General features: G+C 49.4%; 1 protein-coding gene across 4 annotated transcripts in view; it reads right to left on the reverse strand.

The window, feature by feature from the left end:
- Positions 1-21,848, reverse strand: part of ZFAND1 (zinc finger AN1-type containing 1) — a 29,500-nt gene that overhangs the window by 5,663 nt on the left and 1,989 nt on the right. The window contains exons 1-5 of one of the 4 annotated variants that reach the window (XM_030553360.1): positions 13,137-13,282; positions 4,398-4,440; positions 2,980-3,019; positions 2,591-2,718; positions 2,412-2,503 (exon numbers count right to left, since the gene is read on the reverse strand). In XM_030553360.1, the coding sequence (XP_030409220.1) occupies positions 2,412-2,503; positions 2,591-2,718; positions 2,980-3,019; positions 4,398-4,440; positions 13,137-13,191 (358 nt within the window). In that variant the 5' untranslated portion in view covers positions 13,192-13,282. Of the gene's footprint in view, positions 1-2,411; positions 2,504-2,590; positions 2,719-2,979; positions 3,020-4,397; positions 4,441-12,769; positions 12,880-12,915; positions 13,110-13,136; positions 13,283-21,848 lie in introns of those variants that run through there. The other 3 variants (XM_030553363.1, XM_030553362.1, XM_030553361.1) reach the window with 3 other exon arrangements.

The following is a 21,848-nucleotide window of genomic DNA, read 5'->3' on the forward strand; positions in this document are numbered from 1 at the left end:
TAGAAAGTGTACAGTGCTCACTTTATATTTATTTTTGATTACAAGTACTTGCACTGTAAAAATGATGAAAGAAATAGTATTTTTCAATTCACCTCTTACAAGTACTGTAGTACAATCTCTTTGTCATGAAAGTGCAACATACAAATGTAGGATTTTTTTGGTTCTGTAACTGCACTCCAAAACAATGTACAATTTTAGAGCCTGCAAGTCCACTCAGTCCTACTTCTCATTCATCCAATCTCTCAGACAAACAAGTTTGTTTACATTTGCAGGAGATAATGCTGTCTGCTTCTTGTTTGCAATGTCACCTGAAAGTGAGAACAGAGGTTTGCATGGTACTGTAACCGATATCGCAAGATATTTTCGTGCCAGATGCACTAAAGATTCATATGTCCCTTCATGCTTCAACCACCATTCCAGAAGACATGAGTCCATGCTGATGACGGGTTCTGCTCGATAACAACTGAAAGCAGTGTGGACTGACGCATATCATTTTCATCCTCAGAGTCAGGTGCCACCAGCGGAAAACTGATTTTCTTTTTTGGTAGTTCAGGTTCTGTAATTTCCACATCGGAATGTTGCTCTTTTCAGACTTCTGAACGCAAGCTCCACACCTCGTCCCTCTCAGATTTTGGATTCCTAAACCTTGGGTCAAGTGCTTTAGTAAGCATTTCCTTAGAAATCTCACACTGGTATCTTCCTTATGTTTTGTCAAATCTGCAGTGAATGTGTTCTTAAAATGAACATACACTGGGGACATCATCCGAGACTGCTATAACATGAAATATATGGCAGAATGCAGGTAAAACAGAGTAGAGGACATACTATTCTCCCCCAATAAATTCTATCACAAATTTAATTAACTCATTTTTTTTTAAATTAGCGTCATCAGCATGGAAGTATGTCCTCTGGAATGGTGGCCGAAGCACGAAGAGGCAAACAAACGTTTAGCTTATGCGGCACATAAATACCTTGCAATGCCTGCTACAAAAATGCCTTGCAAATGCCAGTTCTCACTTTCTGGTGACACTGTAAATAAGAAGAGGACAGCCTTATCTCCTGTAAATGTAAATAAACTTGTTTATGTTAGCGATTGGCTGAACAAGAAGTAGGACTGAGTGGACTTGTATGCTCTAAAGTTTTACACTGTTTTGTTCTGGAGTGCAGTTATTTAACAAAAAAAAAAAATCTACATTTCTATGTTGCACTCTCACGACAGAGATTGCACTGCAGTACTTGTATGAGGTGAATTGAAAAATACTATTTGTTTATCATTTTTACATGCAAATATTTGTAATAAAAAATACGCTTTGTATTCTGTGTTGTAGTTGAAATCAATATATATGAAAATGTAGAAAAACATTCAAAATATTCAATAATTTTCAGTTGGTATTCTATTGTTTAACAGAGCGATTAAAACTGCAATTAATTTTTTTAATTATGATTAATTTTTTGAGTTAATTGTGTGAGTTAACTGCAATTAATCAACAGCCCTATTAGTAACTGGGCCAGAGAAATGTGCTGGGGTGGAGCAGAAAGAGATCACGTCCTCTGCACTGATCTGTGGCTGCAGAGCAGCACTGGGGGAGCATAAGCTACATGAGCTGAACAGATGTAGAAAGTGATGCTTCTAAATGTGCTTCACCACAACATCCCTGAGGTACTATTCCAGCCCCTCCATTACACAAACATAACATGGCCAGGGGACCCATGTCTGGCAGTGCTCCTTAGTGTAGGTCAAGCCCACAGGGCCATATAAGTGCCCGCTCTGTGGCCAAACTTTGCTACTATGAGGGCTGCCCGGGCAACATGCCAGCAGACTAAGGTTTGCACCCAATCTGCATATATTTTTACCTAATATTTTTACTAATCCACACAATCACAATACTTACCTTTCATTGCAATAGAAACTGCTATTTAGACTTGATTAGCAATAAAATCCAGTCTCCCTCAGCTTTGTCCTCATCCTCTATTTGCAGGGAAAGGGCAGCCTGGGCCACATCTGGATTTCAGGGCACACTTTAGGGACATCTGACATACTGTATAATGTCTCCAAATATAGGAGCAGGGCTATACATAGGCACTCACAGGCAGGCGTTGTCCATTCAAGGTATCTTCATTCTTTTGACAAGCTTGGACCTCTAGACTAATACAAAAGCTCAAACAGCCCACTGAAGAAAATACACCTCTACCCCGCTACAACACGACCAGATAGAACATGAATTTGGGTATAACGTGGTAAAGCAGCACTCCGGGGCTGAAGGGGGTGGGGCGGGCTGCGCACTCCGGCTGCTCAAAGCAAGTTCGATATAACGTGGTTTCACCTATAATGCAGTAAGATTTTTTGGCTCCCAAGGACAGTGTTATATTGGGGTAGAGGTGTAATACAATAAATATCCTATGATACTTGCCTATAATATCTTTAACTAGCTTCTGGGTAGCAGTCATGCGAGGTTTAGGGGTATCCAGTTTCTCACACTCATGGTCTGACTGATGACGGTGTCTATAAACAATAGAACAGCAAATTCTCATTAGATGTTCCGTATGTTAACAACGGAGAATAGGTGTTTCAACACTCTGCTCTGCTCACCTTAAGCAAAACTGTTTCTTGCAGTAGGGGCATAAAACTGGTAAAAGCTCTTTTCCATTGCAGCCCTTATAAGTGCATGGGTAAGATCGATGTTCATCCGATTTCATGCTCTCGCTTCTTATATTCACCTAAACATTATTAAGAAACATGCAGTGTAAATACACATATGTAATGAAAAAAACTTGCATCCTTATCCAACTTGCTTTAGTGCTTTGATTCTGACATTACAGAAAAACAGTAAATTAACTTAAAGTGCTTTAAGGGAGACCTGCAAGCTTTAAACAAACACAAAAGTTCTCCACTTGCAGCTATGTGAATTGAACATCCCCAATAACCAGGTTTGGTGGGGTTCTGATGTCTTGCAAAGAAATCACAAATTATCAACTTACCTCAGAACAGCCATGAGAATCCCGGCTTCTATGTTGAAGGCTTAGAGTTAAAAGAAAAAAAAGTCCCCATCATTATCCAAATTTCAAAAAAGCAAAAAGAAAACATGAGCATACAGATTTTTATCACCAAGGGGATTGGTTTTAAAACTAAAAGTGTCATATTGCTCTTGACAGCATATGAAGGTTTAGTTCTCAAAAATTAGGCCCCAATTCAGCAAAGTACTTTTAGTGAAAAGGGCTACTCACATGCTTAAAACTAAGGCCCAGATCCACAAATCAACTTAGCTGGCTAAGCCCCAGATGTAGTCCCAATTTTAAGCCCCTCCGTGATCTATAAAACCCCACTCAGCTACTACCTAACCGTAAACTCACTCAGCACCTACATTTTTGCTGTAAAAGTTCCCTGGCCGCCTAAGTTTCTGCCTCTAGATGTGCATCCAGTCTCATCCCTAAACCCCAGCGCAATCCACAAATGGGGGGTAATGGAGGAGCACCTATCTTTCTCGCATAGTCCAATCCGGTAAGCACACTCTGAGCATGCCTACCAGCCTGAGACACATTCAAAATCCAGGAAGGAGGCTGGAGATGTGTGCCTCCCTTATAACTTTCAGTCCAGTGGCTAGAGCCCTCACCCAGGATGTGGTAGACCCAGTCAACAGTGCAGAGATTCTGGACCCTGGGTCTCTAATCTTCCAGATGGGTGCTCTAATTACCAGGCTAGAGAGACAGTCTCACTTCCTCTCTCTGACCCAACGACTATTTTATTATTTCTCCAAAGTAGAACATCTTCAACAGGAGAGACTGAGGAAGACTAACATCAGATCTAATCTAATTTGAGTGTCACATCAAATATATATACAGAACATTTATTTATCAAGATTCTCAGAACTGGAAGCAGAAAGTTAAACGAGTTTGTTTGATCATATATTACCAGAAAGCAATAAGAAGCGTAAGAAGCCTATAAGCAGTGAGCTGCTTTATCTGACAACTTAACTGGGAAAGAAAAGAGCTAAATTTATAGTATGCATTCCAAGAATTTTAACTCCAACGTAGGGAACTCTAAGTGAGATAGCTCTGTTTTGATCTGGCTGCGTACAAAAACAGTCTTCCCGTTGACTTAAATCGGAGGTACCAAAAGCACAAGCTGAAGACCAAATATGCCTATGGAGTACGGCCATCTTTGTCTAACTGTACTCATTCACAAAAGACCAGAGAAACAAAATAGGACAGTAATAAGAATTCATGATATATCTGTTCCTGAATTTATGCTACAAATAACTTTTTATCTCCTTTTTTACTAAATCAACAGTGACACCCTCCTTGATCTTTCTATTCAGCTTAAAATACTGTAACATTTCCTTTTTGGTAGTTGCATTCAAGTTTAAGTGTCTAAGATCATACATTATATGATGTCTTACCAAAAAACTCCTGAACAGCCATCACATACAAAGGGCAGAAAATCTGAAACCAAAAGAGAGAGTTTTTTTAATTAGCTAAGGTAATTATTTAGCTATAGTTTTTAATCTAAATATGTATATAGTTAACTACCAATGCCCACAAGAAATAAACGCAAAAATGTCTTCCCTACCAAAGCATTCAAATCAATTTACTTTCAGCCCTTCATACAGTGCCTGTATTAATATTTAAGAAATTGGACCAAGTCTAATTTGCTAATTCTACAGACTCAAAAAGACTTTAAAAAGTTAAATCTGCTTAACAATGTTGTTGGTTTTTTTGTAGCATATCTTAAAACATGCACAGTATATTCTAGTTTGCTACTTCTACTAAAAAAATAAGAGGTAAAATGAAGTGCATTCATGTATATTCTAGGAGTAGGAATATGAAGTGTACTTCTGTACAAAAAAGCAAGCTGTATTTTATCAGTGTCAGCCAATTTATAATTTATGACAAGATTCCCCTGATCAGTACCCCAGTTACAGTTTGATGGAGTACAAGGGGGAATCTTTGCTTTTGTACAACTATTATAAGGTGATGCACAAACCAATCTCATCTTTTGATATATATTCATCCCTTAATTTGTGGCAAATCTAGATATTTAAGCTATTATGTAGAATGACTGGTGCAATCAGTCATATATGAATGCTTTATATTTTACAGAGGTGAAACCATGTCTAGTACTTAAGTCATGGTATTGGGCATCAGTCCGGTTTACTGGGCTCTATTCCTGATTCTACTGCTCACTTCCTGTATAAACTCAGGCAAGTCACTTAGTTCAGTGTGACCTTTACTCATAATGATGAGCACTTACTCAAGAAAGTAGTCTCAGTGACTTCAACAAGACTATTCGTATTAGTAAATGATTACAACATTAATAAGAGTTGCACAACTGCACCCCATATCTATTTATCAGTTTCCGCATCCGCAAATGTGATTTCATAATACAGAGGTGTGATGTTTCCCTAATTATCTTTGTAAAGCATTATGAGAACTTTTGATGAAAGGTGCTATAGGAATGCAAGGTTTTATTATATACATTACCCATGAGATCTGGTATTTGCAAATTGACCTTTTGCCAACCTTTAACAAGACTGTACTTCTCTTCACAGCTTACGCTGTCTTTATGGCTATTCCTAAACTAGCATTTTTCAGAAAATCTCCCAGTTTTGCACTATGACCATACCACATCAGCTTCAATGGTGGTAGCACTAGAGCAAACAGAGATAGATGTTTTTACAAATGTGTCATCTAACACAGCTCAGAACAAAGCTAGACAATGAAATAGGAAAACATCTGAGCCCCATCTACACTAACACAGCAACAGTGAGAGTTTTCCCAAAAAATGCTGGTGTAAACAAAACATATATAAGTACCACAGTTCTAAAAGAAACTGCAGAAAGTGCAGCCACAAAGCTCTCTATGGCTCTCCTAACTTGTGTGGTACTGTTACACATCTCATTAGGCACTGGAATGGCACTGATTTCAAAGTGCCAGACCAGGAGGAATGGGGAAAGGGCCATCAGCCCCATTAACAATGAATCTGCTAAGGTAAACTGTTTTTTTTCTGGCCCACTACACAATTCAGTGCACCTGCTCTAATCCCCATCAAATGAGACTGGAAATCCTGATAAATGAAAACATTCTGGTAAATGAAACAAAAACTATATCCAGTGAAGGCATCCTTTCCTTAATGATGCTTCAGATGCCACCTTTTAAGAGTAACATGGTTTTAACATGTTTCTCCAAAAAAAATTCCTTCGCATGCTGACACTGGCAACTTAGCTGCAAGGAGCCTCAACCTCTTATGGACAAAAGCTGGCAGGTTGTGGGATAGCTCAGTGGTTTGAGCACTGGCTTGCTAAACACAGGGTTTGTGAGTTCAATCCCTGAAGGGGACATTTAGGGATCTGGGACAAAAATCAGTCTGGTGATTAGTCCCCCTTTGAGCAGGGGGGCATTTGGACTATATGACCTCCTGAGGTCCCTTCCAACCCTGATGTTCTTCTTCGAGTGATTGCTCATATGCATTCCAGTTAGGTGTGTGCGCGCCGCGTGCACATTAGTCGGAGAAACTTTTACCCTAGCAACCCAGGCGGGTCGGCTGGGCGCCCAATATATATCCCAGCCGACCCGGCCACCCTTCAGTTCCTTCTTACCACCCGTGTCGGTCGTTGGAACTGTGGAGCGCGGCTTCGCTGACCTCCACACTCCCTAGCAGCTCATTTCGCTATCGTTGTATATAGTAGTTATAGTTGTTATTGTACATATATAGATATATAGTTGTCAGTTAGTCAGTTATCTAGTGTTGTTAGTGTAGTTAGTAGTAGTAGAGAGGGCATCGGGGTACCCCGCCCCCCTCCCCCGCACCGGGAGCCGGAGCCCATGCCCGGCTCATCGGGTTTCAAGCAGTGCTCGGCTTGTCACAAGCCCATGCCGGTGGGAGACCCCCATGACTCCTGCTTGAAGTGCCTCGGGGAGTCGCACTTATCAGCCAAGTGCTCGATCTGTAAGTCCTTTAAGCCAAGGACCAAGAAGGAGCGGGACATTAGATTGAGACCGCTCCTCATGGAAGCAGCCCTGACACCTTCGCCCTCGGCACCGAGCGCAAGTCAGCCGGTGAGCAAGGGCACCGCGGCACCGAGTGCCACCACCAAGAGGCCGGCACCGAAACCGGCCCAGAGCCGCTCCCTCTCCCCGAGGCCGAAGGCGGCGAAGGCACAGATCATCTCGACATCAGCCGCCCCGCAGTCAGACCCTGCGCAGAAGGTGGATCGCCCGGCACCGATACCTGCCGCGGCACCGCCGAAGCCGGTACCGTTGACTCCGACCCCGCGAGGGCCATCGAGTCCGGCACCTGGCAGCTCCCCAGTACACACCGTGGTAGAGCTCGCCTCACCCTCTACCCCGGAGACGTTTGCCGTGGCGAGAGAGCTAATTGCCATCACCGAGGCACCGATGCCCTTACCCCCGGCACCGCCGGTGCGGGTACTATGCTCTATGGGCAAACCGACCCTGACCAGACCAGCTTCGGTCAGTGTAGCAGACCGGCACCGCTCCAGATCGCGGTCCCGCAGACGCTCAGCATCAAGATGCCACTCAGACTCGCGACGTCGATCACGATCCCGGCACCGGTCAGACTCCCGGCACCGATCGCCTCGGCACCGATCAGACTCCCGGCACCGGTCGAGCTCCCGGCACCGGTCACCCCGGTACCGCTTACGCTCTCGGCACCGGTCGGGCTCCCGGTGCCAGTCGACGTCCCGAGCGTCAACTCGGTACTCGCAGCTCACGGCACCGCGGTGGGCACCGCACCTCCAGGAGCAGATCTAGACAGTGGCACTCCCGACACCGAGCCGGTCGCAGGTCCCGGTCTCGCTCTCAACACCGATACCAGCACCAGTCACCATTATCCAGAGGTGTGAGGTCGGTCGGTACCTCGGCACCGACTTTTGCAGCGCCACCGTGGCCATCAAGGGGCACGTCGGCATCCTCCCAGGCGGGTAGCTATTACGAACGGGGCCAGGACCCCGAAGTACCGCTGGGAGTGTTCCAAGACCCCCACCCACAGGACTTGGGTGCCCAACAGTGGGGTTTTTGGACACCCTGGGCTTACCATCAGGCCCAGGGTGCCTCCATGCCTCAGACACGTTCCACCGCCTCAGAGCATCGGGTGTCAGAGGCCACTGTTTCCCGCCCCCCAGTGATTGAGTCGGACAAACAGCCGCCTCCGGCCCCCCCGGGGCAACATGAGCAGGAACCAGGCCAAGAACAGGAGACCGCACAGGATACCCTCATCCCCGGAGTATCCTCCTCCTCCTCCTCGCCGGACGAGGCAGTGGCTGGGTCGTCAGCATCGGGACCTCCACCTATAGACCTCAGGGCCCACCAGGACCTCCTCCGTAGAGTGGCCCTTAATATCAACCTCTCGGTGGAGGAGGTCTCAGAGGTTGAGGACCCGGTAGTGAGCATCCTCTCGGCTGATGCTCCTACCCGGGTAGCCCTCCCGTTCACAAAGACTATTCAGTCTACCGCCGAGAACCTCTGGCAGTCAACAGCCTCCATCCCGCCGACAGCTAAGGGAGTGGAGAGGAAGTACATGGTACCCTCTTGGGGGTACGAGTACCTGTATGTCCACCCTCCTCCCTCCTCCCTAGTAGCTCAGTCAGTCAACGACAGGGAACGGCATGGCCAGCAGGCACCGGCCCCCAAGTCCAAGGAGGCTAAGCGGATGGACCTCATGGGTCGCAAGGTGTACTCGGCTGGGGCCTTGCAACTCCGTGTGGCCAACCAGCAAGCCCTACTGGGGTGCTATAACCACAACATATGGACGGAGGTGGGTAAGTTTGCCGAACTGCTACCCCAGGACTCACGCCCGGAATTTAACGTGTTCCTGGAGGAGGGTAAGAAGGTGGCCAGGACCTCCCTTCAGGCCTCCCTAGACGCGGCTGACTCGGCAGCCAGAACCCTGGTGTCCGGAATAACCATGAGGCGCATCTCATGGCTTCAAGCCTCCACACTACCCCCGGAACTGCAATATACAATCCAGGACCTACCCTTTGACGGGAAAGGGTTGTTCTCGGATAAGACGGACTCCAAATTACAAAATCTGAAGGACAATCGAGTCATCATTCGCTCGCTGGGGATGCATACACCTTCCACCCAGCGTAGACCCTTCAGGCCCCAAGCACGGCGCCCATACTTCCCATCCCGTCAGAGGCAGGACCTCAATAGACGGCGTGGCCGGGGGGGGACGTAGACGCCAATCCAGCTCCCAGGGAGGCCAGAACCAAGGGCCTTCCAAGGCACAGCTGGGCCCCAAGTCCGGCTTTTGAAGGTGCGCCCGGGGACGGCATACCAGACTCAAGACAGGATCCTTCCCCTACCTTCTCCAACCGCCTCTCCCACTTCCTCCCGGCGTGGTCCCAATTAACATCAGACCGTTGGGTGCTACGCACAGTGAAGCACGGATACCATCTGCAATTTGCTTCCTCACCCCCTTCCTGCCCCCCTTTCCCGGTCCCTCTTCAGGGACCCCTCTCACGAGCAAACCCTCCTGCAGGAGGTTCGTTCCCTCCTGGCGGCGGGAGCTATAGAGGAAGTACCTCTAGCCGAGAGAGCCAAGGGATTCTACTCCCGGTATTTTCTGATACCCAAATCCAAGGGAGGTCTCAGACCCATCCTAGACCTACGGGGCCTCAACAAGTGGATGCTCAAGTTGAAGTTCCGCATGATCTCCCTGGGAACCATTATCCCATTCCTGGAGACTGGTACGCCGCCCTCAACATGAAGGACGCGTACTTCCATATCGCCATCTTTCCACCGCACAGGAAGTACCTCCGCTTCACGGTCAGACATCAGCACTTCCAGTTCGCAGTCCTGCCCTTCGGCCTCTCCACAGCCCCGAGGGTGTTTACCAAGTGCATGGCCATTGTGGCTGCCCACCTCCGTCGTTGGAAAATCCACATCTTCCCGTACTTCGACGACCGGCTCCTGAAAGGGTCCTCCCAGTTGCAGGTGCGATGACATGTCGAGGCCGTTACGGACCTCTTCTCCCAACTAGGCCTGCTTATCAATGCCGAGAAGTCCAGCCTGGTCCCCACACAGAGGTTAGACTTCATAGGCGCGACCCTGGACTCGACTCAGGCCAGGGCCTACTTACCTCAACCTCGCTTCCAGACGATCAGTGTGATCATTCGGAGCTTGCAGGCCTCCCCACTCACCTCGGCTCGTACCTGCCTCACACTTCTCAGGCATATGGCCGCATGCACTTACGTGACAAAGCATGCCAGGCTCAGAATGAGGCCCCTCCAAACGTGGCTTCATTCAGTATTCCGCCCGAGCAGGGACCGCCCGGATGTATTGGTGACAGTCCCCCCCGACCCCCTCCGCTCCCTCGACTGGTGGCTGACCCCATCTCTAGTATGTGCGGGCATGCCGTTCCATTCACAGCAGCCATCGGTAACTCTAACAACCGATGCGTCATCCCTGGGGTGGGGGACCCACTTAGGGGACCTGCGCACCCAGGGCCTCTGGTCGTCCCACGAGCTGTCACTCCACATAAATGTCCGGGAGCTAAGGGCAGTCCACCTCGCCTGCCAGGCGTTTCAACGACACCTACACGGCCGTTGTGTTTCCGTACTCACGGACAACACAACGGCCATGTATTATATCAACAAACAGGGGGGAACCCGTTCGTCTCCCCTATGTTAGGAGGCCATTTGACTCTGGGACTTCTGTATAGCCCAGTCGATAGACCTGGTGGCATCCTTCCTCCCAGGGGTCAAGAACACGCTGGCGGACAGACTCAGCCGATCCTTCCTCTGCCATGAATGGTCGATCAGACTGGATGTCATCCATTCCATCTTCCAGAGGTGGGGATTTCCCCGCATAGACCTCTTCGCAACCAAGTCCAACAGGAAGTGCCAGGAGTTTTGCTCCTTTCAAGGTCTCTCTCCGGGGTCGATCACGGACGCATTTCTCCTGCCGTGGACCCGCCACCTCCTGTATGCCTTCCCTCCGTTCCCTCTGGTGCACAAGGTCCTGTTGAAGCTGCGCAGGGACAAAGCGCATCTGATCCTGATCGCACCTGCGTGGCCCAGACAGCATTGGTTCACCGCCTTGCTGGACCTATCTGTGGAACCCCCAATTCCCCTTCCTCTCCACCCAGACCTGATTACGCAGGATCACGGCACACTTCGCCACCCGGGCCTACGAGCCCTGCACCTCATGGCGTGGCTCTTGCATGGCTGAACACGGCGGAGCTCAGCTGCTCCGCACCAGTCCAACATATACTCCTTAACAGCAGGAAGCCCTCCACTCGCTCAACGTACAGGGCCAAGTGGAAGCGTTTCTCTTGCTGGTGTGCTTCTCAAGCGGTGAACCCTACGCAGACCCCAATTCCCACGGTCCTGGACTACCTCTGGTACCTTAAGTAGCAGGGCCTGGCGACATCCTCCTTAAAGGTACACTTAGCGGCCATATCCGCCTTTCGGCCAGAAGGTGGCCGCTCTGTATTCTCCCACCCCTTAGTCGCCAGGTTGTTAAAGGCCTGGAGCGTCTCTACCCCCCCGTACGCCGCCCTGCTCCTACCTGGGACCTTAACTTGGTCCTAAACAGGCTCACGCTCCCGCCATTCGAGCCACTGGCGACTTGCTCGCTCACGTACCTGTCATGGAAGACGACCTTCTTGGTGGCCATTACATCGGCCAGATGGGTCTCAGAGCTGAGAGCTCTCACAGTGGACCCACCCTACACCGTCTTCCATAAGGACAAAGTGCACCTGCGACCCAACCCAGCATTCCTCCCTAAGGTTGTTTCCACCTTCCATACCAACCAGGACATCTTCCTCTCCGTCTTCTCCCGAAGCTACACTCTTCTCGGCGGGAGCAGCAGCTGCACTCCTTAGATGTATGTAGAGCGCTTGCTTTCTACATCGAGCGAACAAAGCCATTTCGGAAGTCCCCTCAGCTGTTTGTGGCGATCGCAGAACTGATGAGAGGGCAACCAACATCCTCTCAGAGGATTTCCTCCTGGGTAACTGCATGCATTCGCGCATGCTACGACTTAGCTCGTGTCCCCTCTAGCCACCTCATGGCACATTCCACGAGAGCTCAGGCGACGTCGGCGGCCTTCCTGGCGCACGTGCCTATCCAGGAGATATGCCGTGCAGCGACCTGGTCATCGGTCCACACATTCACCGCACACTATGAGTTGGTCAGACAATCAAGAGATGATGCGGCCTTCGGCGTAGCAGTTTTAAATACCGCCACATCTCGCTCCGACCCCACTGCCTAGGTAAGGCTTGGGAATCACCTAACTGGAATGCATATGAGCAATCACTCGAAGAAGAAAAGACGGTTACTTACCTTTGTAACTGTTGTTCTTCGAGATGTGTTGCTCATATCCATTCCAAACCCACCCTCCTTCCCCACTGTCGGAGTAGCCGGCAAGAAGGAACTGAAGGGTGGCCGGGTCGGCTGGGATATATATTGGGCGCCATGGCGGCGCCACTCCAGGGGGCGCCCAGCCGACCCGCCTGGGTTGCTAGGGTAAAAGTTTCTCTGACGAACGTGCACGCGGCGCGCGCACACCTAACTGGAATGGATATGAGCAACACATCTCGAAGAACAACAGTTACAAAGGTAAGTAACCGTCTTTTCTAACTCACACACTACTTCAGCCCTGTTCTTGTCATCTCACTGCCCCTCATGGGTATGATGGATTTGCTGATGGCTGAACCATACTAGGGTTTCCTGGAGGCAGCCACCGCAGCACCTCACCCAGAGGAGAGACAACCCCGGATCATTAGACTGCCCTTGGAAGTGACACTTACTGCGGGCCGAGGGAGGACGGCCTCAGACCCAGCAGCCGGACTGAACTGTTCTGGGTATGGGGGTGAGGGACACACAGGGAGCCTGGCTGAGGTGAGCCAACAAGGGTCAGCGGCTCGCACGTAGTCACGCTCCCGCCAGGCCCCACCTCTCGGAGTTGGTGCCGTGCCCACTTCGAGACAGGCCACGCCCCTTCACAGCACCCGACTCCTAAGCCCCGCCCCTCTCCGGCGTGTCCCGTCTCCTGAGCTCAGCCACAGAGAGCTCGCGCTCGCCGCACCGCCCAACCGGAAGTGGTTCCTGCGGACAATGAAATAGGAAAACATCCGAGCCCCATCTACACTAATACCCCGAGTGCCCCTCGCCTACCCAGCTGGCCGCAGTGCTCCACCCCGCAGTGCTGCCCGATCGCCAGCTCCGCCATCGCACCCCCTTCGCCTGCGCCTGCGCCACGGCTTGTTCAGTCACTCTTATTGCGCGGGGATTGTTGGGATATTAGAGGTCTCCTTTCCGCGACCGCGGGAGGGGCGGAGTTATTGTCCTTGTGTATACGTCACTGCCCCACCGCGGGGATTGGCTGGAGAAACCTTGTGACGGCGGAAAGGGGAGCTGTGTAGTCCAGTACGGTGTGTGTGAGGGCGAGAGCTGGGGCGTGGTGTGGGCAGTGGTGTGCAAGGAGTGAGGCTGAAGAGGGGTGTGGGCAGGGTGTGTGCGAGGAGTGGGGCTGAGGAGGGGTATGGGCAGTGGGCAGGGTGTGTGTGAGGAGTGAGGCTGAAGAGGGGTATGGGCAGTGGGCAGGGTGTGTGCGAGGAGTGGGGCTGAGGAGGGGTGTGGGCAGGGTGTGTGCGAGGAGTGGGGCTGAGGAGGGGTATGGGCAGTGGGCAGGGTGTGTGTGAGGAGTGAGGCTGAAGAGGGGTATGGGCAGTGGGCAGGGTGTGTGCGAGGAGTGGGGCTGAAGAGGGGTATGAGCAGTGGGCAGGGTGTGTGCGAGGAGTGGGGCTGAAGAGGGGTATGGGCAGTGGGCAGGGTGTGTGTGAGGACTGAGGCTGAAGAGGGATATGGGCAGGGTGTGTGCGAGGAGTGGGGCTGAGGAGGGGTATGGGCAGGGTGTGTGTGAGGAGTGGGGCTGAGGAGGGGTATGGGCAGTGGGCAGGGTGTGTGCGAGGAGTGGGGCTGAGGAGGGGTATGGGCAGGGTGTGTGTGAGGAGTGGGGCTGAGGAGGGGTATGGGCAGTGGGCAGGGTGTGTGCGAGGAGTGGGGCTGAAGAGGGGTATGGGCAGTGGGCAGGGTGTGTGCGAGGAGTGGGGCTGAAGAGGGGTATGGGCAGTGGGCAGGGTGTGTGCAAGGAGTGGGGCTGAGGAGGGGTATGGGCAGGGTGTGTGTGAGGAGTGGGGCTGAGGAAGGGTATGGGCAGTGGGCAGGGTGTGTGCGAGGAGTGGGGCTGAGGAGGGGTGTGGGCAGGGTGTGTGCGAGGAGTGGGGCTGAGGAGGGGTATGGGCAGTGGGCAGGGTGTGTGCGAGGAGTGGGGCTGAGGAGGGGTATGGGCAGTGGGCAGGGTGTGTGCAAGGAGTGGGGCTGAGGAGGGGTATGGGCAGTGGGCAGGGTGTGTGCAAGGAATAGGGCTGAGGAGGGGTATGGGCAGTGGGCAGGGTGTGTGTGAGGACTGAGGCTGAAGAGGGGTATGGGCAGTGGGCAGGGTGTGTGCGAGGAGTGGGGCTGAGGAGGGGTATGGGCAGTGGGCAGGGTGTGTGCGAGGAGTGGGGCTGAGGAGGGGTATGGGCAGTGGGCAGGGTGTGTGCGAGGAGTGGGGCTGAGGAGGGGTATGGGCAGGGTGTGTGTGAGGAATGGGGCTGAGGAGGGGTATGGGCAGTGGGCAGGGTGTGTGCGAGGAATAGGGCTGAGGAGGGGTATGGGCAGTGGGCAGGGTGTGTGCGAGGAGTGGGGCTGAGGAGGGGTATGGGCAGTGGGCAGGGTGTGTGCGAGGAGTGGGGCTGAGGAGGGGTATGGGCAGGGTGTGTGCGAGGAGTGGGGCTGAAGAGGGGTATGGGCAGTGGGCAGGGTGTGTGCGAGGAGTGGGGCTGAGGAGGGGTATGGGCAGGGTGTGTGTGAGGAGTGGGGCTGAGGAAGGGTATGGGCAGTGGGCAGGGTGTGTGCGAGGAGTGGGGCTGAGGAGGGGTGTGGGCAGGGTGTGTGCGAGGAGTGGGGCTGAGGAGGGGTATGGGCAGTGGGCAGGGTGTGTGCGAGGAGTGGGGCTGAGGAGGGGTATGGGCAGTGGGCAGGGTGTGTGCAAGGAGTGGGGCTGAGGAGGGGTATGGGCAGTGGGCAGGGTGTGTGCAAGGAATAGGGCTGAGGAGGGGTATGGGCAGTGGGCAGGGTGTGTGTGAGGACTGAGGCTGAAGAGGGGTATGGGCAGTGGGCAGGGTGTGTGCGAGGAGTGGGGCTGAGGAGGGGTATGGGCAGTGGGCAGGGTGTGTGCGAGGAGTGGGGCTGAGGAGGGGTATGGGCAGTGGGCAGGGTGTGTGCGAGGAGTGGGGCTGAGGAGGGGTATGGGCAGGGTGTGTGTGAGGAATGGGGCTGAGGAGGGGTATGGGCAGTGGGCAGGGTGTGTGCGAGGAATAGGGCTGAGGAGGGGTATGGGCAGTGGGCAGGGTGTGTGCGAGGAGTGGGGCTGAGGAGGGGTATGGGCAGTGGGCAGGGTGTGTGCGAGGAGTGGGGCTGAGGAGGGGTATGGGCAGGGTGTGTGCGAGGAGTGGGGCTGAAGAGGGGTATGAGCAGTGGGCAGGGTGTGTGTGAGGAGTGGGGCTGAGGAAGGGTATGGGCAGTGGGCAGGGTGTGTGCGAGGAATAGGGCTGAGGAGGGGTATGGGCAGTGGGCAGGGTGTGTGCGAGGAGTGGGGCTGAGGAGGGGTATGGGCAGGGTGTGTGCGAGGAGTGGGGCTGAGGAGGGGTGTGGGCAGGGTGTGTGCGAGGAATAGGGCTGAGGAGGGGTATGGGCAGTGGGCAGGGTGTGTGCGAGGAGTGGGGCTGAGGAGGGGTATGGGCAGTGGGCAGGGTGTGTGCGAGGAGTGGGGCTGAGGAGGGGTATGGGCAGGGTGTGTGTGAGGAATGGGGCTGAGGAGTACGGGCAGTGGGCAGAGTGTGGGGTAGGAATGGGGAGTGGGTATGGGCTGTGTGCAAGGAATAGGGTGTGGAGTTTGTGGGGGGTTGCAGGGGCTGGAAGAGTCAGGGTGGCCATGTCTTGTGGAATGGTGTTCAGTGCTGAGGGGTTCCTGGCAGTGGTGGCAGGCTTGTATATTTTTTGGTGGTGCCCAGAATGGGCCCCAGTCCTGCCCCCTCCCTCCCATCTGCCTAAGGCTCTGGGAGAGAATTGGGGTGTGGGAGGGGTGCGGAGGCAGCATGCAGAGACACCCCCACCCTAGGACCGCAGGGACGTATGGCCGCTTCCAGGAGTGATGCGGAGTGAGGGTGGGCAGGAAGCCGCCTTGGCCCCACTGCGCTGGTGGTGGTGGCCCCTGGGCCCTTTTAAATCACCTGGGGGCGGCAGGCGGGGCTGGGAGATGATCTGGGGGAAGCGCACGGGGGCAGTTGGTGGAGCCAGGCCCTGAATATTTCTGAAGCATGGGCACCACAGGCCTATATAACTCGCCGTTCCTGGGAGGCTGGGCTTGTGGTGGAGGACTGTGTATGGGGGTTGCAGTCTGTCTCTGGGGAGAGGTCAGTTTCTGGGCTAGTCTAAGAGTGGGACTGAGACCATAAATGCCTCAGTGTCATGCCTCTTTTCTGCCACTCTTTGAGCTCAGCAGAGTAAATGCCAAAGGTGAAATACCAAGGTATAAATGACGGGTGAGATCAATAGTCCAGCTAGCCTAGTATCCAGTCTTCTGGCAGTGTCCGGTGCCAGGTGATTCAAATGGAATAAACAGAACAGAAAAATTTTGAGTGATCCATCCCTCTTGTCCAAACCCACCTTCTGGAAGTTTGAGGTTTAGGAGAACCTGCAACCAGCTTGGCTAATAGCCACTGATGGACCAACTTCCATGAATGTATTTAATTTTTTTTTTTTTTTACCCATTATACTTTTGGCCTACACAACATTGCCTCATAACCAAGTTCCACAGGTTAACTATGTGTTTTGTGAAGAAATATTTCCTTATGTTTGTTTTAAATCTGTTGCCTATTAATTTCATTAGGTGATCCTTAGTTCTTGTATTATGTGAAGGTGTAAATAACACTTCCATATTAACTTTCTCCACACCATTCCTAATTTTATAGACTTCTATTGTATTTCCTCTTCGTCGTCTCTTTTCTAAGATGAACAGCACCAGTCTTTTTAATCACTCCTCATATGGAAGCTTGTTTCATGCCCATAATCGTTTTTGTTGCCCTTTCCTGCATCTTTTCCAATTCTAATATATATTTTTTGAGATGGAGCGACCAGAACTGCACACAGTAGTCAAGGTTTGGGCTTACTATGTATTTATATAGTGGCATTATGATATTTTCTGACTTATCATTTATTCCTTTCATAATGGTTCCTGACATTCTGTTAGCTTTTTAGATTGCTGCTGCACATTGAGTGGATATTTTCAGAGAACGATCCATGATAATTCCAAGATCTCTTCCTTGAGTGGTAACAGCTAATTTAGACCCCCAACATTTTCTTTGTATAGTTGGGATTATGTTTTCCAGCTTGCATTACTTTGCATTTATCAACATTGAATTTCATCTGCCTTTTTGTTGCCCAGTCACCTAGTTTTTTGAGATCCCTTTGTAACTCTGTGCAGACATATTTGGACTTAACTGTCTTGAGTAATTTTGTTTTGTCTGCATACTTTGCCACCTCACTGGTCACTCCCTTTCCCAGGATCATTTATGAATATGTTGAACAGCATAGGTCCAAGTACAGGTCCTTGGAGGACACCGCTATTTACCTCTCCATTGTGAAAACTGACCATTTATTCCTACTCTTTGTTTCCTAGCTTTTAAACAGTTACTGATCCACAAGAGGACCTTCCCTCTTATTCCATGGCTGCTTACTTTGCTTACAAGCCTTTGGTGAGGAATCTTGTCAAAGGCTTTCTGAAAGTCCAAGTGCATTATATGCACTGCATCATCTTTTTCAGCTCCTCCTGCACAGCTGTATCACCCCCAGCCCTGTCCTCCAGTGGAGCTGCTGTACAGACCCCAGACAGGAGACACAGGCACGCAGCTGCGTGGAAGGGCGAGGGGCAGTACAGCCATGCCAGAGGAGCTGCACGTTCTGCTCCTTTCACCGCTGTGGTTCCCGGGGGAGCCCTCAACTGCAGGGCTCTCCTGGGAACTGCAGTGGCGAAAGGAGCAGACTATGGAGCTGCTGTGCAGCCCCATACTGGCAGCTCCTCTGGTTTAAATCTTCTTTCAAAATCAGTATCCAAAGTACTTTTGTATCAGCTGTGTCCTATGCAGTGACAAATTATAATTTCTATCTGATTTGAATTATTTACCAGGCCTGCTTTAAATACTTATTTAGTCATTTGTATTACAGTAATGTCTAAAATCCATAATCAAGGACAAGGTCATACTATGCTAGCTGCTGTATATACACATAGTTAGGAACTATCCTAACACCAAAGTGTGTCAAAGATATAGAAGCACTTTTATACTGGTTATTGAAAGTATACTGCTGAAGATGGAGATAAGAGGCAGAAAAATTGAAACTGTATTAAAATATCTTGTGCAGTTTATAAATTAAATCTACATTTTTTTTAACATAAGGACAATTGTTCAGTTTTTGCATCTACATTTTCATTTCAATTTAGAATCCAGAACGGAGCCTAATATCAGAAGTATATAAGTGCAAAGGGAAAGAATGAGGACAACTCTCTTTTTTATTATTTACTTATAGAACACCTTACATGTCCATGGTGCTTTGAATACTGATAAGTCCCTGTCCCAATCAATTTACAACCTATTTGCCCAATCCTATTCTATTTTATTCAGGTTCTTACACCAGCCTCATCACCATAGTAGCTGAGCATGTGCCAGCAGTGCACTAAGCAACATGATTAATATCTGGCATATGTCTTCCGGGAACGCTTGCTGCCAAATCTAGTACTTGTATTAGGAGCTCCATTGAAGTCAGAGGGCAGACACGTTAATCTGTCCCCTGTTGTGTCTCTTATTGGATCCATGAATCTACAAGACATTCTTGGCAATTTAGCTATGTGAAACCAAAATAAGAGTGGTCATCTTTCTGAAAAAGTTCCCTATGTGTGTGGTTTGCCCTTTGACGGGAACCATGGTCTGCTAGTTAGGGCACTAACTTGGGTACAGGAGACTAGTGTTCAGTTCCCAGCTCCATCATGCACATCTGGCGTTCCTTAGGCAAGTCACTTAGCCTCTCTGCTTCAGTTTCCCCACCATTAAAATGGGAATAATAATGCTTCCATACCTCATACAGGTGTGGTAAGGCTAAATACATTAAAAGGTGAAGTGCTTTGAAATCTACTGATCTATATAAGAAATAGCCGTAATTATTAAAAACACTCATTACAGCATGAAGCTGGAAAATGAAAAATTGCACAAGCTGTTGAGAAACTTTTTAGAAAGCTTTATTTAGTTAGATTCTTAATGGCTTGGGACAAGGACTGTGTATTTGTATGTGGGTGTGGACAAAGCCTAGCTATGACAAGTGGCCAGAAAGGGTTAAGCATCCTGCAGGATAAATGACCCAAATTCAACCTTTAGGGACATATTGGTAGATAATGTTTGTGTTTTGTATGTTTACATATATATTGTTAGAGGTTAACAATGTAATCAAACAGTCCCTGCCTATGCTGTATCCTGTTAATTCAGAAATCAAAAGGAAATCTTAATATTTAAATGAACTATAAATAGTGATATCACTGTATTCATCTTTCTTTGAAATGTATAGCAGTCACTTCCGAATGGTGGAAAACAGGCAATTGTCTTACGTTAATCCCTATAACTAATTACCAGTGATGCTTAGGAAACAGGTCTATTTCAAAGTCTTCATGATTGCCTATTGTTCGCCTAAGGACTCTGAGCTGTCAAGAGAAGGCCTGGAACTGTATAAAGAAGCCTTGGGTCTTGATCCTTTTTATCTCAGATCTGCTTGATGCTTTATCCAGGGGAAGCTTGAGTTGTAAGACTGAGATCTCCAGTTCCATCTGGATCACCCGAAATATGAACATTGGACTATAATGTATAGACTATTTCTGAAATAACTCTTTGCAACTACAAAGCTCATCATCTCTACTATGAATCTGATCTCAGAACTGTACTCATGTTTGTATGTATACTGATCTTTTAACCAACTCTCTCTCTTTTCCTTTTTAATAAATTTTAGATTAGTTAATAAGGATTGGCTGTAAGTGTGTATTTGGGTAAGATCTGGAATATTTCTTAATGTGGGAGGTAATGTGTCCGATCCTTTGGGATTGGTAGAACTTTCTTATGATGAATAAGATATTCAGTAATCCTCATCATATTTGACTTGGGTGTCTAGGTAGAGGCCTGAGGCTGGGTTGCTTTAAGGGAACTGTGTTGTTGGCTTCTGGGTATCTAGTAAGGTATTATAGAAGCTCTTTGTGCTGGCTTGGTAAATCTATGTATTGGAATATCCACTAGCTTTGGGGATTGTCTGCCCCATTCTTTGCAGTTTACCCTAATTAAGTGACCTCAGTGTGGCTCCCCTGGAACCCCGGTCATACTAGCACCTTATAGATGTTACTGGAATGTAAAGAATAAAGTTGAATTGGGCATTTACAGCCTTAAGAATAAGGTTATTAAATCTCTTTCAAGTAACATTGTATAACATTGTGGAAGTCAAACTTATTTATTTTCTATTTCATTAATTTTTGTTTTACCCTTTTGGTCTGAAGTTGTGAAAATGGAAGTTTTTGTTCAGGAATAATAAAACTACTATTTCTGCAGAGAAGAGCATGTGAAGAATATTGTGAATAGTAATAAATAACTGTATTGCATAAGATTCTGATTATGCATTGTTATTAAAGATTGTGTGACTATCAGTAAAGGCATGTTTCAAATCTACAAAGATCTGTGCATAGCTCATGAGAAAGGAATAGATAAGAGCACAATAAATAGATGCTTTGCTCTGTGCCAGCTCTGCTCCCTAACAGGTCTTTAGTATAACATGGCATACGTGACCACAGGGATTATGCACACAGATTGTTCCTCATATGGGTCAGCTGAAACGTGATGATGGAGCAGTGTGACACCACAACTAGGCCGACTGTAACTGGTGAGCCTCCACAGCACTGAACTTGGAGCACTGTGCCATCTGAAACGTTGCTGAACATGGTTTAACTGCAAGCATAACCAAAGGCAAACTGTGTTCGCATCATTTTAGAATCCAGGGTTAATCCACTGATCTGCTTGCCAGCCCCCATCAGGTGCAGAGGCAGCTGTTGTCCATCTTTCTGCACCCAGGGTTGATCTGCTCTTCTGTTCCCTCCACCTTCCTAGTCTGCTCCTCAGGGTTGATCTGCTCTTCTGTTCCCTCCACCTTCCTAGTCTGCTCCTCAAGCCATATATATATATATATATATGTGCATACAGTCCCACACTGTGCTCGTCCAGCCCATATGCATGTACATATTGTCCTGGCATCTCCGGGAATTAAAATGAATCTTTAATTAAGGATTGTGTCATTATGTCTAGGAATACATCCAACCAACATTAGCAACTTTCTCCCAATGCCCCTCTTCCTGCTCATCCACCCCCTCACCTGTTATTCCTCCTCCTCAGCTTCTTATCATAGAAGATCAGGGTTGGAAGAGACCTCAGGAGGTCATCTAGTCCAACCCCCAGCTCAAAGCAGGACCAACCCCAGCTAAATCATCCCAGCCAGGGCTTTGTCAAGCTGGGCCTTAAAAACCTCTAAAGATGTTGATGCCACCACCTCCCTAGGTAACCCATTCCAGTGCTTCATCACCCTTCGAGTGAAATAGTTTTTCCTAATATCCAACCTAGACCTTTCCCACTGCAACTTGAGACCATTGCTCCTTGTTCTGTCATCTGCCACCACTGAGAACAGCTGAGCTCCATCCTCTTTGGAACC

This window comes from Gopherus evgoodei, chromosome 2 (genome assembly GCF_007399415.2).
Source record: "Gopherus evgoodei ecotype Sinaloan lineage chromosome 2, rGopEvg1_v1.p, whole genome shotgun sequence".
Lineage (NCBI taxonomy): Eukaryota > Metazoa > Chordata > Testudines > Testudinidae > Gopherus > Gopherus evgoodei.